The sequence below is a fragment of the Macrobrachium rosenbergii genome, chromosome 55 (assembly GCF_040412425.1).
Source record: "Macrobrachium rosenbergii isolate ZJJX-2024 chromosome 55, ASM4041242v1, whole genome shotgun sequence".
NCBI lineage: Eukaryota > Metazoa > Arthropoda > Malacostraca > Decapoda > Palaemonidae > Macrobrachium > Macrobrachium rosenbergii.
Window position 1 is genome coordinate 11,209,476 of NC_089795.1, and position 15,823 is coordinate 11,225,298.

Consider the following 15,823-nt stretch of genomic DNA (forward strand, 5'->3'; position numbering starts at 1 on the left):
CCCCACGAATACGGGGGGTTTACTATGTATGGCTTAGCATCAGATGCAACGCTGAAAACGTTGGACCTAGTTCATAATGAAGGCCTTACAATTTGCTCAGGAGCCTTTAGATCATCACCAAAGTCATCTGTACTAGTTGAATGTGGTGAACTACCTCTCTCTCCTCCATAGAGAGGTTGTAACAATGAAGAGTGCCCTGAAAATTCAGATGAGTGATTCTCCAACCAAGATATTTGATTTAAGAGATGTATTTATTAACAATCATTTACCACCTTTCCCAATTAGATCTAGAAGATTGTTCGAGTGACTGAATTTAAATATACAGATACAGTGAACCCCTCGTATTTGCGGGGGATGCGTCCCACACCCCCCCCGCGAATAGGTCAAATCCGCGTATGCTTAAAACCCCTCTAAAAACACTTAAAACTGCCCATTTTGATAGCTTAAACCAAGAAAACCCTGTAAAAATGCTTATACCTGAGTATTTTAATAGTTTTATCACAAAAAGTGCATTTATTCATGAAAATGATATGAAAATACAGTAATCAGTGAATATTTCTCAGTGAAAAATACCGCGAACGGGCGAATTTTCTGCGAAAAATGGCTAGATATGTTCCACAGAGAAACCCGCGAATGCGTGAGTCCGCGAACCATGAGAACGCGAATGGGGGCGTTTACTGTACCAACAATAGTAAAATTACCTCCTCCTTGGCATATGAATAAAATGAAAATTTGCACACACTTAAAATATTTATCAAAGAGTTACTCATGTGCCCCAGAACACCATAGACAACATGCAGTAGAACAAGTAATTCGAAAAGGTCCACATTACACAATATACACGGGTGGATCTAAGTCACAATATGGAGTAGGATATGCTGCAGTGTCCCCAGACGAAACGTATCAGTTCTCCCGACCTGATAATGCCTCAGTATTTACAGCCGAGTTATGTGCCACGGCACCAGCCCTAAAAATAATTAAAGACGCCCCATTTAATAATTTTGTGATTTATAGAGACTCCAGAAGTGCTATAGAAGCCATACAAAGTTACAATCCCAAAAATATTACTGTACAACAAATCAAGTTTTCCCTCCATATAAATTGTATATAGTAATGGAAAAAATATTGAAATATGTTGGATTTCTGCCCATGTAGAGATTAAAAGGAAATGAAGAGGCTGACAAAGCAGCGAAAAACAAGGTCCACGTGACAAGAGCTAATATTAACATCCCTATTAGTGACTATATAAGATATATAAAAACAATCGTTGTAAGTAAATGGCAAAATATATGGAATGAAGAACCTGAAAATAATAAATTAAAATAAATCAACTCCATTGTTGGAAAATGGAGTTCATCTTATCAGAGAGAGACACACACAAGTAATTCTGACGCGTCTTCGAATAGGCCATACTTGTTTGACACATGGACACGTAATGAACAGTCCATGTGGCCCTCCTCCCAATTTTACTTGACTTATTCTGGATTTTAATATACCTTTTTTAGTGAGTATATACAGAAACATGAGTATAGATATATTTGTGTGAGTGTGTTCCAGTATGAGAGTGTATGCCTTGTGCAGTTCTTAATTTCATTTTCATTCATTCATCACCATACCGAATGACCTATTTGGTCCCAGTGCTAGGCCTCTGGCCTAGACCTGGCATTTCATATAAATCCTTCGGGCCAGCCCCATGAGAGCTGATAGTCAGTTCAGTGGTCTGGTTAAACTGTTTTAATAATAATAATAATAATGGACAACATTTGGTTAGATTGTATTAATATTTGTATACTGTCAGATGCACACCTTGTTAATTGGTCTGAGACCTTCATGTAACCTGAATTAAGTTTGATTTATTATTTTGCTTCAGTTCTGGCATTGTTTCCTAACTCTGTTTTGCATTCTTTGATTTCAGATTCTCCTTCGGAAGAACCTTCCTTCCTTCGTCAGTTTTGAGCATCAAGATTTGGGAATGCATGTGTTTAATGGTACTACATGTAACATTACCAATAGCAGGTCTTAAAGTAAAGTGGTTCTGTTTGAATGAAGAAGTGTTTAAAACAGTAATACAGGGAACTTTTTGTCTTACAATCTCTATGAAACTCACAAGCAGAATCTTGAAAAATGCTGCTCAGAAAGAAATGACAAAAATCTAATACTGGATAGTGTGACAATGTGGCACCTGAGCTGAAAGTGGATGCTGGTGCTTTGCAAAGCAAGTAGCATGTACAAGGTCCAATGCTATGAAGTGATGAGCTTGGATTTCAACCCGTAGCATACTGGGGAAAAGATGCTGTGAAGATTGAAGGACGAAAGGCTAGAATGAATCCGGAACACTCTTTAGAATTACCTTCGAAAAGTGAAACTGAAGGGGCATTATCACACCCTTCCATAAATGAAGAAAACGGCAACATGGCTGCCTTTAGTGAAACCAGTAATGGTAACTTTTTGCCTCTGGATCCATTGATGGTTGTCAAGGCAGAGCTGAAGGTAGTCTGTGAGGCTAATGAAGATGATGAATGTTCATATGAAATGAATTCAGCAGTGAATGAAAAAGATCCACCAACTTGCAAAAAGGAAGTAAAACAAGAAACAAGGAATAGTCAAAATGGAGAGAGGCTTTTCAGATCCACTAACCATGAGGAAGCATTTTACAAGAAAATTAATCTTGCAAGTCATATCCCAAATCCTACCAGAGAGAAACCATTCCTGTGCAATGAATGTGGGAAAGTATTTTCCCAGAAACAACATCTTACAGATCATATGCGAATGCACACCAGAGAAAAGCCATTTATGTGCAAGGAATGTGGGGAAGCATTTTCCAGGAAATCAAATCTTTCAGTTCATATGAGAATTCATACTGGAGAAAAGCCATTCATGTGCAAGGAATGTGGGAAAGCATTCTCCCAGAAACCAGCTCTTACACGTCATACGAGAATTCATAATGGAGAGAAGCCATTCATGTGCAAGGAATGTGGGAAAACATATTTAGGGAAACAAGATCTTACCTGTCATATGAGAATTCATACTGGAGAAAAACCATTCATATGCAAGGAATGTGGGAAAGCATTTTCCTGGAAACTAAGTCTTACAGTTCACATGAGACATCATACTGGAGAGAAGCCATTCTTGTGCAAGGAATGCGGGAAAGCATTTTCCAGTAAACAAAATCTTATAAATCATTTGAGAATTCATTCTGGAGAAAAGCCATTCATGTGCAAGGAATGTGGGGAAGCATTTTCCTGGAATCAAAGTCTGGAAGTTCATATGAGACTTCATACCGGAGAAAAGCCATTCATGTGCAAGGAATGTGGGAAAGAATTTTCCAGAAAATCAAATCTTACAGTTCATATGAAAAATCATGCTGGAGAGAAGCCATTCATGTGCAAGGAGTGTGGGAAAGCATTTTTCAGGAAGCCAGATCTTACACGTCATATGAAAATTCATACTGGTGAGAAGCCATTCATGTGCAAGGAATGTGGGAAAGCATTTTTCAGGAAACCAGATCTTACAGTTCATATGAGAATTCATACTGGAGAAAAGCCATTCCTGTGCAAGGAGTGTGGGAAGGCATTTTCCAGGAAAAATAATCTTGCAGATCATACAAGAATTCATACTGGCGTTTAGCCATTCGTGATGGAAGTAATGTGGGAATGTATTTTCCAGGAAACATATTCTTACAGATCATATGAGAATTCATACTGGAGAGCATTTTCAAGGAAACCTCATCTTACAAGACGTAGATACTGTAAGCCATACTGGAAAAGCCTTTTATGTGCAAAGAAATATGTAAAGATTTTTCCACTAAAATTACTTTTACAAGACATGAGCATTCGTGCTTGAAAGAAGCCATTTGTGTGCAAGAATGTGGGAATGTATTTTTCAGGAAACATTTTATAATTCATAAGAGAATTCATACTGGAAAGCAGCCATTTACAGTAAACTCTCAATTATCTGTTGTAATATATCCAAGGCTCTTGTGGCGATGAAAATTTGTGGATCGGTAAAAACAAAAAAAAACTCCATGGTTGTAAAATGTCAGTTATTTGGAATTAATCTTCCCTACTGTTAAAGTTAGCTTATATCTTCGTGCCTTTAGGCATGATCGGCATACAAAATAAAAGAAATAATGCTTGGCTAACCCACTAGGACTGTCTCTGTAATCACCTGTTTCCAACTAGGTGGCGTTGGAATGGTTACATTCTGGTCAGAGTTCTTCGTGCCGTGTCCTTACGCAGACAGTGTGAATGGGCGTTAGTAATAATTTTGATGAGTTCGGGCCTGTTTTCTCTTGTATGTTATTGTGCTTGTTTTCTGTTCGTGCATTATGTCATCTGCAACAAGCCAAGATGAAAGCATTTGGCCTGTATTGGAAAGAGTGTTGTGGAAACCGAATGTTTTGATTGTGCATGACCACGTAGCCTATATGTTAGCCTATCTGCGTAGGCACGAGTGTGGTTTTCTTGAGGTGAAGATAATGAGTGATCTGATGAGAGGATGAAAATTTTGTGAGGTATCGGAAGATGATAGAAGCCGATAGTTTGCGCAGACAATTCGTTAGGGCACACCATAAGCCTACTCAGTCTTCTCCTTTTGTCTTTTAGTGTTGCTTCTCCTCCATTAACCTACTTATTATCCTAGGTTAGTTCCGCTTTCACTCCTGCTCCACCTTCATATGCTCCTTATGTGGTTCAAGAGGAAAAAATAAGTAATTGAGATATACCTGTACAGGGAGTCCCCAGTTAACCCTTTAACACTGACTGGACGTATTTTACGTCGACGAAAATTGTCTGTCGGGTGCCAAGTGGACGTAAAATACGTCGACTACAAAAAGTTTTTTAAATATTCGCGGAAAAATACTTATAGGCCTAGTTTGAAAAAATTTTTAAATCACGCGCCTTGAGGATGCTGGGAGTTCACGGATCATGCTGTTGTTTTGTTTACAAGCGTGATTCAGCTGCGCATGCGTGAATTTCTTTCTTCTCCCACTAGAAAGCATCAATGACGCATCTCAGAAATTCTTTCGTCACTTTGTCGTAATTTTTGCACCGTTTTCTATTAGCCGTTACATAAAGTTTTATATATGAAAATGTGCACAATTTCATGTAGAATACAACAAAAAACAACCCATGGTTGTAGCTTTTATCAGTTTTGAAATAATTTCATATAAATCACGATAAGTGCCAAAATTTCAGCCTTCGGTCAACTTTGACTCAACCGAAATGGTTGAAAAATGCAATTGTAAGCTAAAACTCTTACATTCTAGTAACATTCAATCATTTACCTTCATTTTGCAACAAACTGGAAGTCTCTAGCACAATATTTCGATTTATGGTGAATTTAAAAAAAAAAATTTTCCTTATGTCCGTGTGTGCTAACTCTGCCGAAAATCTCAGAAATTCTTTCCTCACTTTGTCGTAATGTTTGCACTGTTGTATATTAGCCGTTACATAAAGTTTTATATATGAAAATGTGCGCAATTTCATGTAAAATACAACAAAAACAACCCATGGTTGTAGCTTTTATCAGTTTTGAAATATTTTCATATAAATCACAATAAGTGCCAAAATTTCAACCTTCAGTCAAATTTGACTTGACCGAAATGGTCGAAAAAACGCAATTGTAAGCTAAAACTCTTACATTCTAGTAATATTCAATTACTTACCTTCATTTTGCAACAAATTGGAAGTCTCTAGCACAATATCTCGATTTATGGTGAATTTTTGAAAAAAAACTTTTTCCTTACATCCACGCGCGCTAACTCTGCCGAAAATCTCAGAAATTCTTTCGTCACTTTGTCGTAATGTTTGCATCATTTTATATTAGCCATTATGTAAAGTTTTATATATGAAAATGTGCACAATTTCATGTAGAATACAACAAAAAATAACTCATGGTGGTAGCTTTTATCAGTTTTGAAATATTTTCATATAAATCACGATAAGTGCCAAAATTTCAACCTTCAGTCAACTTTGACTCGACCGAAATGGTCGAAAAACGCAATTGTAAGCTAAAACTCTTACATTCTAGTAATATTCATCATTTATCTTCATTTTGCAACAAATTGGAAGTCTCTAGCACAATATTTCGATTTATGGTGAATTTTTAAAAAAAAACTTTTTCCTTACGTCCGTGTGCTCTAACTCTGCCGAAAATCTCAGAAATTCTTTCGTCACTTTGTTGTAATGTTTGCACCGTTTTATATTAGCCGTTACATAAAGTTTTATATATGAAAATGTGCGCAATTTCATGTGGAATACAACAAAAAATAACTCATGGTTGTAGCTTTTATCAGTTTTGAAATATTTTAATAGAAATCACGATAAGTGCCAAAATTTCAACCTTCAGTCAACTTTGACTCGACCGAAATGGTCGAAAAAATGCAATTGTAGCTAAAACTCTAACATTCTAGTAATATTCAATCATTTACCTTCATTTTACAACAAATTGGAAGTCTCTAGCACAATATTTCCATTTATGGTGAATTTTTTGTGAAAAACTTTTTAAAATCATTTTAGTGTACAATACAACAAAAAAATAACTACAAATTCATGAAATTTTTTTTGTGCTGTCTTATCATTTTGTGATATTATTTTCCCTGTGTTTTTGAAAAAACTTTGGTCGTTTTACAATTGCTGATATACCAAAATCATCGCAATTTAGTGTACAATACAAAAAAAAAATAACTCATTACCTTTAACAGCGTTTTATCTCACTCCCTCAGTGCAGATGTGTATACAATTACTGTATATCATGAAACAATTTGACCTTTTTTTTCTCCCACGCTGTCATATATTCCGTTGGTCTTGTCTGTGGACAATATTTATATATGATAATGATATTTTTCATTTCTGATGGTTGCATACTAAACTTCAGGCAGTGACAAAAAATGTAGCCAAAAGGAACTTTTAATCTTAAAAACTAAACGCCTGTCTAGAGAGTGAGTTACCCTGGTGCTGTCTGGTAATGAACTGCGTACTCAGTGTAAAATTCTGTAAAAAAAATTATACTTGATGTATCACAAAAATAGTCACAAAATAGTCAGGTTAGCTAACAAAAGACATGATGTCAACATAATAAATCAATAATATAACATATATAAACAGTCCAAGTTGAAAATAAAACACCCAGCTTACCTAAAAACAGGTGAAAAGAAGCAAAAAAAAAAAAAAAAAAACAAACAAATAAATGACCAGGATGACCATTGAAGTGCTACTAATGACTTGTAGTTGGTGTGAAAAAAGAAAAGTCATTCTCAATAACTCATGACTTCCAGCAGCAAGTACCGCTGCCAAACGTATGATGTAGCACGAGATATCTATAAGAAGCCTTAAAACAACACTGGATCAAGAAACATCTTGTATTAGTCTTGTATTATCATTCAACTTTTTTACGAGATATCTCATGCTAAGTCCAAAGTTTTTAGAACACAGCTCACAAGATATCTTGGGTTCGTCCAGTAAGGGGCTAAGCGGTGCACACCTCACGTTGTTCCATTTTCACTTCCTTTTGCCGAAGGTGGATCCTGTAACTGCCGCTCTTTAGTTACTTCTACCTCGGCTCCTGTTAAATGGACGAACAGTCGAAAGAGAAAGCTAGAAACTGTAAAATAGCTCTGTCGATGCTGATTATGGCAAACCAACCAACCTAAGGTGCATTATCATGGAAATGTGGTTTTTGGAGAGCCTGTTTCCAGTTTTGAAAACTGGGAAATGGACGTCTTCCTCTGTTCAACAGTCGAACCAAGAAAAAGCTAGGAAACTGTTTAGTGTTGAATAGCTCTGCTACTGTATATATATAGTAATATGCAAACAGTATAGTTATAAATAGTAGGCCCGAAGAGGCAGTTTCATGATGATTCATCAGTTATAACCTCTCCTTGATAGACCTACTTCCAAGGCTAATGGGAAGAATGTCTTCTTCCTTTTACAACTTGGCTGTAAAGTAACGGCAACAGTTGTGTACAAATGATATAATATAAAGCCCTGCTCAACCATTAGCAGCTGATTTTGACAGTGTCCCATCGTTGTCTCCTTAACCCCTAAGTGTTTAAGGCCATCATCGAAGATGTCTGGAATCGGGAGATTAGAAACTTCTTAGCACTACCTTTGAAGTCTTCCCTCTGTGGCAGTGGTTCTTAACCTGGGGTACCTGCATCCCTAGGGGGTACGAAACCTTAAGCTAGACATGGTAGCCAGTGCAATGGTGCTGTATATTTATCATGAGAAAGTAAAACATATATTTTCTTAATTTTTCTCTTGTAAGAGCTGCCCATCGTGAATGATGTAAAAGAAAATTTGCAAGAACTGATTCAGTCCTTCCAAGGGTATTTTCACCTTGGAGAAGTTTCTGTGGCACAAGATGGATATGGGATCCATTTCTTTTCAACCTTGATTCCATGGATGGTAATGATATGATGAAAGATGATCTTGTGGAATTGCAGACCGATGACAGAATCCAAATGGAGTGTGAAAAAATGCAACTGGATATGTTTTGGTGTGCACGACTCAAAACATTCCCACGGTTAGCAGGGAGAGCTTTGGAGGTCCTCGTGCCATTTGCAACTACACGCTTATGCGAGGCAGGTTTTTCAATGCTCTTGCACATCAAGACAAAAGCCTGAAACCACTTGGATGCAAGTGATGGCATGCGTCTGGCACTTTCAAAGAAAGAACCTCGTTTGAACATCATCATTAATGAGGAACAGCAACAGAAGAGCAACTGAAAATGTGTTGGTGTGCCACTATAGTATTTACTCATTATTACTGTTATAATGTGCATTCATTGTATCCTAGTAACTGACACTTTACATTTGAAATAAAAAAGTACTTTTGCTCAGTAATTGAATATGTCTAATAATTTCTCAGCAAGGTTTGTATCACTAATCCTTTTCATATGTTTGTATTTATGTTGGATGGGGGTACCAGAAAACTTTCTGAGATGTCAAGGGGTACAGGCACTGAAAAAGGTTAAGAACCACTGCTCTAGGGCCTTGCCCCTATGGCCATTTTTCTTGTAAGTTCCATATAGAATTTTCCAAACCACTCTTAGAGTGTTGCTTCAGTAGTGATCTGGCTCACATTCTAAGTGGAAAATTACACATGTAACCATAACTGATGTTTTGAACCCCCAGTTTAAGTAGGCTGTGTGGATCCTGAGAACGCCATGTGCAGAGTTTCAGAAGTGTGGAAAAGAGTCAGGAAGAACCTTTAGCAGTGGTTGTTCTCACGGAAGGATACTTTGTGCATTTTTTACCCTATCAACTTCTGATATCCTTTTACCCACACTCTTCACAGAGAGAAGTTCAGAGTTGGGAGGGGTAAATTGGACAGTTGTTATGCAACAAGGCCATAGAGCCATGGACTTTTCCATCCTCAACCAGTTTGCTTGGCTGAACATTGTTTCTGTGGCCACACTAACCCACCGTCCTCATTCAATGTGGTAGTCAGCAAACTTTAACAGTAGGTAAGATTCATTCCAAATAATGATAATTTTCAATTCATTTGGATACTTACCTACTGTTAAAGTGGAAACCCCCTCAGCCTCCCCACATGTTAGTGGGTGGTCATGAAGAATTCTGACAAGAACTTAAACATTTCAGCGTCACCTGGTGAGAAACAGGTGGTTACAGAGACAGTCCTAGCGGGTTAGCTGAGCGTTATTTTTTTTATTTTGTATGCCGATTGCACCTAATGGCGCGAAGATATAAGCTAACTTTAACAGTAGGTAAGTATCCAAATAATTATATCATGAAAATTATCATTTTGTACCCTATTTTTTGTACCTGTTTTGTGTCTACAATACTGAATAGTATATGCTTATAAACAATACAGAATACACTACAGTACTGTACACATAATGAAAACCAAACTGTACAATACTGTTTACTGAATAAATGTATAAAAATAACATTGAATTTTTCTCTCTCTCTCTCTCTCCTACCTGTTCCCAATGCCGGAAGTGTTTACATGGGCCGAACTTGGAAAATCTCTTTTTTTTTTTTATTAAGAATAACCCTTGGGGAGAAAGAGAAATGTGCAAATGTACAGCATTATGATGCATACCTGTAGACGCACGTGTACTGTATACACGTATAGTATATGTATGTCAACACATGCTCATTTGATGTTGAGAGTAGCTACTAGAGCATTTTGTTACCTCCACATTAAAAATCTAATAAACATTTCATTCAAATCTTATTTAACATATATTACAGCATTATTATTTGTTTGGTGTGGCATAAAAAATGTACACTTTCCACAACATCTTAACCTACAAGATCTTAGGCTATCGTATAACATTGGTTGAAGCAACTTGTAATTATGTATTGTTCCATATTTACTGAAAATGCTGATTGATGCAATTATATTAATTACATTCTATTAAAGGATATTAACTTTATTATGTACTGTATATCAAGTTCTTACTCTGAATGTGAGCAATTCATAGAAACAAGTTCTCTAAGGTAAGGAAATCAGTCTTCGAGCGCTGGCAGAAGTGAGAGAGAGAGAGATGCAAAACTGCAATTGGCATTACCTTTGAAGGCTAAAAAGAAAGATTACTCTTCACATTTGCCTAAATTAATCATAAGAGCTTTTAATCCTGCAGAGTGAAGAGAGAGAGAGAGAGAGAGAGAGAGAGAGACTTACAGATAACATGTACAGTAGTCTTTAAACAGTTACAACTGAATGAGCAGCAAAGAAGATCTAAATGCAATACCTAATCATTTTGTTGTCTCTTTGACTTAATATGGGCATGAATTAACTGTTGCCCGCAACGCATTCTAATTTAACGGTTAAGTCTGAATGAAAAGTGAACAGGAACTAGAGCAATACCTAGTCTTTTGTTTGTGTTGTATGGATAGGCAATACCTTTAAGTACTTTACTATGCAATTTTCAATTTATACATCATAAAAAGTTCAGTTGATCTGTTGATTACATGTAAATTACTCTTGTGCAACCAATACTGTAGTATCTGGTCACTACCTTTCTATTGTATTGTGCATGATCATAGATTACAAGATAATGTCCCATAATAAAATGTGATTTATATAATTGTGTTTAACATTAAACATATTGCATTAAATGTTTACCGAAGGTTTCAACCAATGACATATGATTGCCTTAGTTGAAGGTGATTATAAGGGGTTTTGATCGAGGAAGGATTCCTGAAGTTTTGTAAGCCATACCATATAAATAAATAGCAATGAAGAGTAACCCAGAGAGAGAAATGGAAAGGCAAGCAAACACACAGCAAGTGTGTATTGTAACTGACTTCAGTGTGATGCATATGTGTACTTTAGCACATACATGGTGTATATATACACTTGCAGAGACAGACACTGACTGATAAGTAAGAAAAGTTTTGGTGCAAAGTGACCGGGCAGTTTATACTGATATGTTATTTCGTAATGTGTTCTTCAAGTTTTTCAGTCCACCGGTATTGCAACTTCGGAAAAGCCCTTCCTTGATGTAAAATATTTTTGTTCATAAATTTAAGCATTCTAAATTCACTGTAACTTTTGGAGTTATCCATCAGAGGTGAAATGAATGAGAGTGAGAATGGTGGGACAAACACAAGCATCCAACGAGAGATCGAAACTTCTGTGACATAGTCATGACACTCAGCCACTCAAAAGTAATGAAAGAAATGACCTGCAATGACATTTTTGCTTTTTAGCAATAACAGTCATGAAAGCTCCCAAACAGTTATAGCATTCCCCAGCCCTCACACCCTTTAAGCACACAGTTGCAAAACCTCCCATGCAGACGAGGGCCCTCCCCATTAAGCAACCCGCCAAGTGCTTACCTGAGCCTATCACCCTCACAATAACCCCCCTTAGTGTGATGTATGGCTGTTAACAACATGATTGTGCATTTTTCTGCCTGCACAGTGTTGCCAACTATACAGAAAGCTTTCTACTCATTTTTATTTGCATATATATATTACATATACTCAATATTGGGGTGCTCCAGACCTTGCAAATATGGATTAACAAGGGGTTACTTATGTGCTAGGAATGTGAGAAAGCATTTACCTATAAAAATAATCTTAGGACACATCCACACTTATCTAAAACATATCACAAACCGGTTGAAAACAAGTTAACAACTGTAAGTAAAGAATGGATTTCTGGTAAATGCCAAACAAAGAAATATACAGTCATTGAAAATCTATATGAGCGTTAGCAAATCCTATGAGTATGTGTGTTTGTTTGCCTTACATCATGATGCAAACCCATAACTTGCTATAGCTTTGTTAGAGTTAACCACCACACTTTGCGTACACCATGCAGGAAGCATGTTTGCAATTTTTAGTCTGTGTTCTGCGTGTCGTGTCTGGACTTCCTAACGATGAGTGAAGTTTGACCGAGAGAGGTAGAGAGAGTAGTAGTTTTATCCAGTGTCACCGGGTTGCAATTCTCCGCTGATGACACAGAGAATTTTGTCTTGATACCTTCTTGGCCCCAGCAAACTTCTACTTGCTGTTGCTACTCCTAGGGAGTGTTTTTCTCCTTTGATGTCTCCTACCGCTTCGTCAGTAGAGAGCCAATGTAGGGAAATGGTTGACTCGTTTGACGACTCTTGGGTACTCTCTGTTCGCTCGGAGGGGAATTATCCTCTTTGGGGCAAAAGGAAATTGCCTCCCTTAAACTATCTTGTGTTTCAGATGCTGAGCCTGAGGGACGTAGGAAGGATACAGGAGCTCTCGCTAACAGTACTTACGTTATTGCAGCTTCCGTTGCTACTGAACAGGAGCTTCTTGATCTGTCTAGGGGCACAGAAGCAACCGCTGCTAGCGGTTCCATGGACCGCGTGGCACGGAAGCTACCGTTGCACAGGGTACCACGGATCCCTGTGACACAGTTACTGGTACTGGGAATTCACCTTCCCAGACCAGTGAGGGTACCCTGTGTACGGACTTGGTCCCAACCCAGAGAGAGAAAGGGAATCCAGAGCATGCGGGCACTCACTCCCCCTTGCCCATTCTCACATGAGAATGGTGCAAGGGTCCCGGAACATTGCTGGAACGGCAGGAGAAGCCGAAGAGAAGGAATTGAGAATTATCATCACTGCCTTTGTCTTCATCTTTGTCGCGTGCTGTCACTCCTTACCCTTCGTCCAAGCAAGCAAGCAGAGGAAGAGGAAAGCTGCCTCTCCCAGACATAAGAAGTTCTGTAGGTCTTCCGACGGTCAGTCTTCGTCCACGGAAAAGGCTAAGGGATCCCTCAGTTGCTCTCCTGATCTGTCTACGGGCACAGACCCCCGTGTCATGAGAGCAACAGATGCATGGGGTTCCACGGACCCCGGGAATTCACCTTCCTGGCCCAGTAAGACCTTTCTACCATTGCATAGGGCTCCACGGAGCCCCATGTCACAGGAACAACAGGTGCACGGGGTTCCACGGACCCCTCATGTCACCGATGCTGGTCCCAGGAAGTCACCTTCCCAGGCCGGTAAATGTCTTTCTACAGCTGCACGGTTCTATGGACACCTGTGACACAGATACCGGTTCCAGGAAGTCATCTTCCCAGACTGGTAAAGGTCCTTCTACAGGTGCACAGGGTTCCACAAATCCCTGTGTTGCCGGTACCAGTCCCGAGAATTCACTTTCCCAGACTCCCAGACTGGTAAGGATCCATCTACTGCTGCACAAGGTTCCACAGATCCCCATGTCACAGGAGCAGCAGGTGCATGGGGTTCCATGGACGCTGTGTCACTAGTACCTGTCCCAAGAATTCACCTTCCCAGACTGATAGGGTCCTTCTACCACTGCACGGGGTTCCACAGCCCCCATGACACCGGAACTGGTCCTGGTAATCTCCTTCCTGGACCAGTATGTGCCCCTCTACCATTGCACAGGGTTCCACGGATCCCCATAGCATTGGTACCGATCCCAGGAATTCTTTTTCCGGACTGATAAGGATGGAAGTCGAAGAAGAGAATCAAGAGTTATTGTCATCTTCACCCCCATCTGCATTGTGTTGTCATCTCCTCCCCTTCCTCCAAAGCTACCAAGTGGAGGAAGAAGACTGCCTTCCCCAGCCATAGAAGTCCCTGCCGTAAGATTTCTAATAGCCAGCCTTCTCCCACGGAGAAGGCTACAGGATCTCTCACTAACAGCACTCTCAGTTCTGCAGCTTTTCATTCATCCAACTGCCACAGTAACAACCGCTGACCGTGGTTCCATGGGTTCCTGTTGCAGCAATACCAGCCTGGGAAGCCATCCCAGTCTGGTGAGGTCCCTAGTCTACAGACCCGGACCCTACCCAGCAAGAGAGAGTGAGTTCAGAGCGTGCAAGAGCTCACTCATCACCGCTGTATGCTTCCATACGTGAACGGTGCAACAATCCCGGAATAGGGACACTGGCCTGTCAACCTATCAACCTGTCAACCTGGGGATGTCAAAAGGAGATGGCCTATCCAGTCTTCTTCTACTATAGAGGCCTCAGCTTCTAAGAAACTTTAGCATGCCTTCAGGTCAGCCCCTGTCCACACTCACATGCACGGGATCGCTCTCCCCATAACGGCCTCTCTCCATGTTTGTGTAAATGGGATTGCTCTCCCAGACCCATACAGCTGTCGTCACCATAAGTTGAACACCGCCCACGGCCTTACTCGCCTGCTGGGGCTTCGGCCTCCGGCAGGTATGGTAAGGGTACTAGGTACATCTCACCTGTCACCTCCACTTCCTCAGAGTTTTCCAGGAACTGAGGATCAGACAGGTCTAGGGTTTGGGACCGGGAACGTTTCACGCCCCCATCCCTTCCCAGCCATGGAAGCATACACCCTGGATTTGGTCCATGGACAAGACCTGTCGTATGCTTGATTGGTAGAGAGATCACCAGGGGACTCTGGCTCCCCTGATCCCAACCCCTTAATGAGGTGGGGGCTTAGGGATCCACTGCAGAGAGTGTATGCTCCCTTATGCCTACTCTTTCTGCTGTGGACTCGAGGGAACTATTACTCCTTCACTCCTCCTCCTCCTCCTATAAATTTTCTCTTCCCTTCCTCTTTCGTTGGCGACCTTGGCATGGCATTGGATTACGGAATTCACTGCTTGTTTAATTCGATGGAGGGTGGAGTTGGACAGCAGGCTGCTCCACTCGTAAAACTAGAGTACCTGATGTGGTCTAGCGAGGGGAAATTTTTATGTCAGGTCATGTCCTCTGCGCTGGGTCCGATCTCGAAGGACTGACGACCCTTAAGGTACTGTGGGTATGGTGTATATCCAGGTGAGGATGCCAGGGTAGTTACCACTGTGGGTAACAGTAACGCTCCTTCCCCAGTTGGGCCTTCCTGGTGAGAAGGACCTCATCATGGACGAAATTTATATTTTTTTTGTACGGCAAACATATCAAACCTCCGTACGACTTCTGACATGGGTATGGACTGTTCCAAGGAGAGTTCAAATTACAAAAGTCGAAATGGGATTAAAACATTAATACCATTCAGTAAGCCTAGAAAGTCTGACTATAGACATGACCCAACCTTGACTCACTTCGACTCCCTCTTTGGGAGTGGAAATTGGTCAAGGTTTCTGGCCTTAGAAACTGATCAAAGAATACCAGCACTCAAGTTGAAAAACTATTTATTGACCAGACATTCTATGGCAGTTTGTTATTTATTTTACCCCTCTCAGATCTTTATGTCTAGCATCTATAAGGATTTGAGTACCCCTGGACCCTCTGATAGTGCTGTTCTGGCACAGATGACGACCTTGGAGATTGAAATTTCTCCAAATGTTGATGACGTCTCCAAAAATAAATTGGCAAAAAGCAGTAATAACAAATATCCTGATCCCCCTCCTAACTTCCCCTCT

At 39.8% G+C, this 15,823-nt stretch overlaps 1 protein-coding gene across 1 annotated transcript in view; it reads left to right on the forward strand.

Moving 5' to 3' along the window:
* The window catches only part of LOC136835901 (zinc finger protein 568-like), a 31,091-nt gene extending 21,182 nt beyond the window's left edge, over positions 1-9,909 (forward strand). Inside the window, exon 2 of the mRNA XM_067099768.1 lies at positions 1,916-9,909. Within this exon, the coding sequence (XP_066955869.1) occupies positions 2,323-3,627 (1,305 nt within the window). The 5' untranslated portion in view covers positions 1,916-2,322 and the 3' untranslated portion in view covers positions 3,628-9,909. The remainder of the gene's footprint in view (positions 1-1,915) is intronic.
* Positions 9,910-15,823: the final 5,914 nt, after the last annotated feature.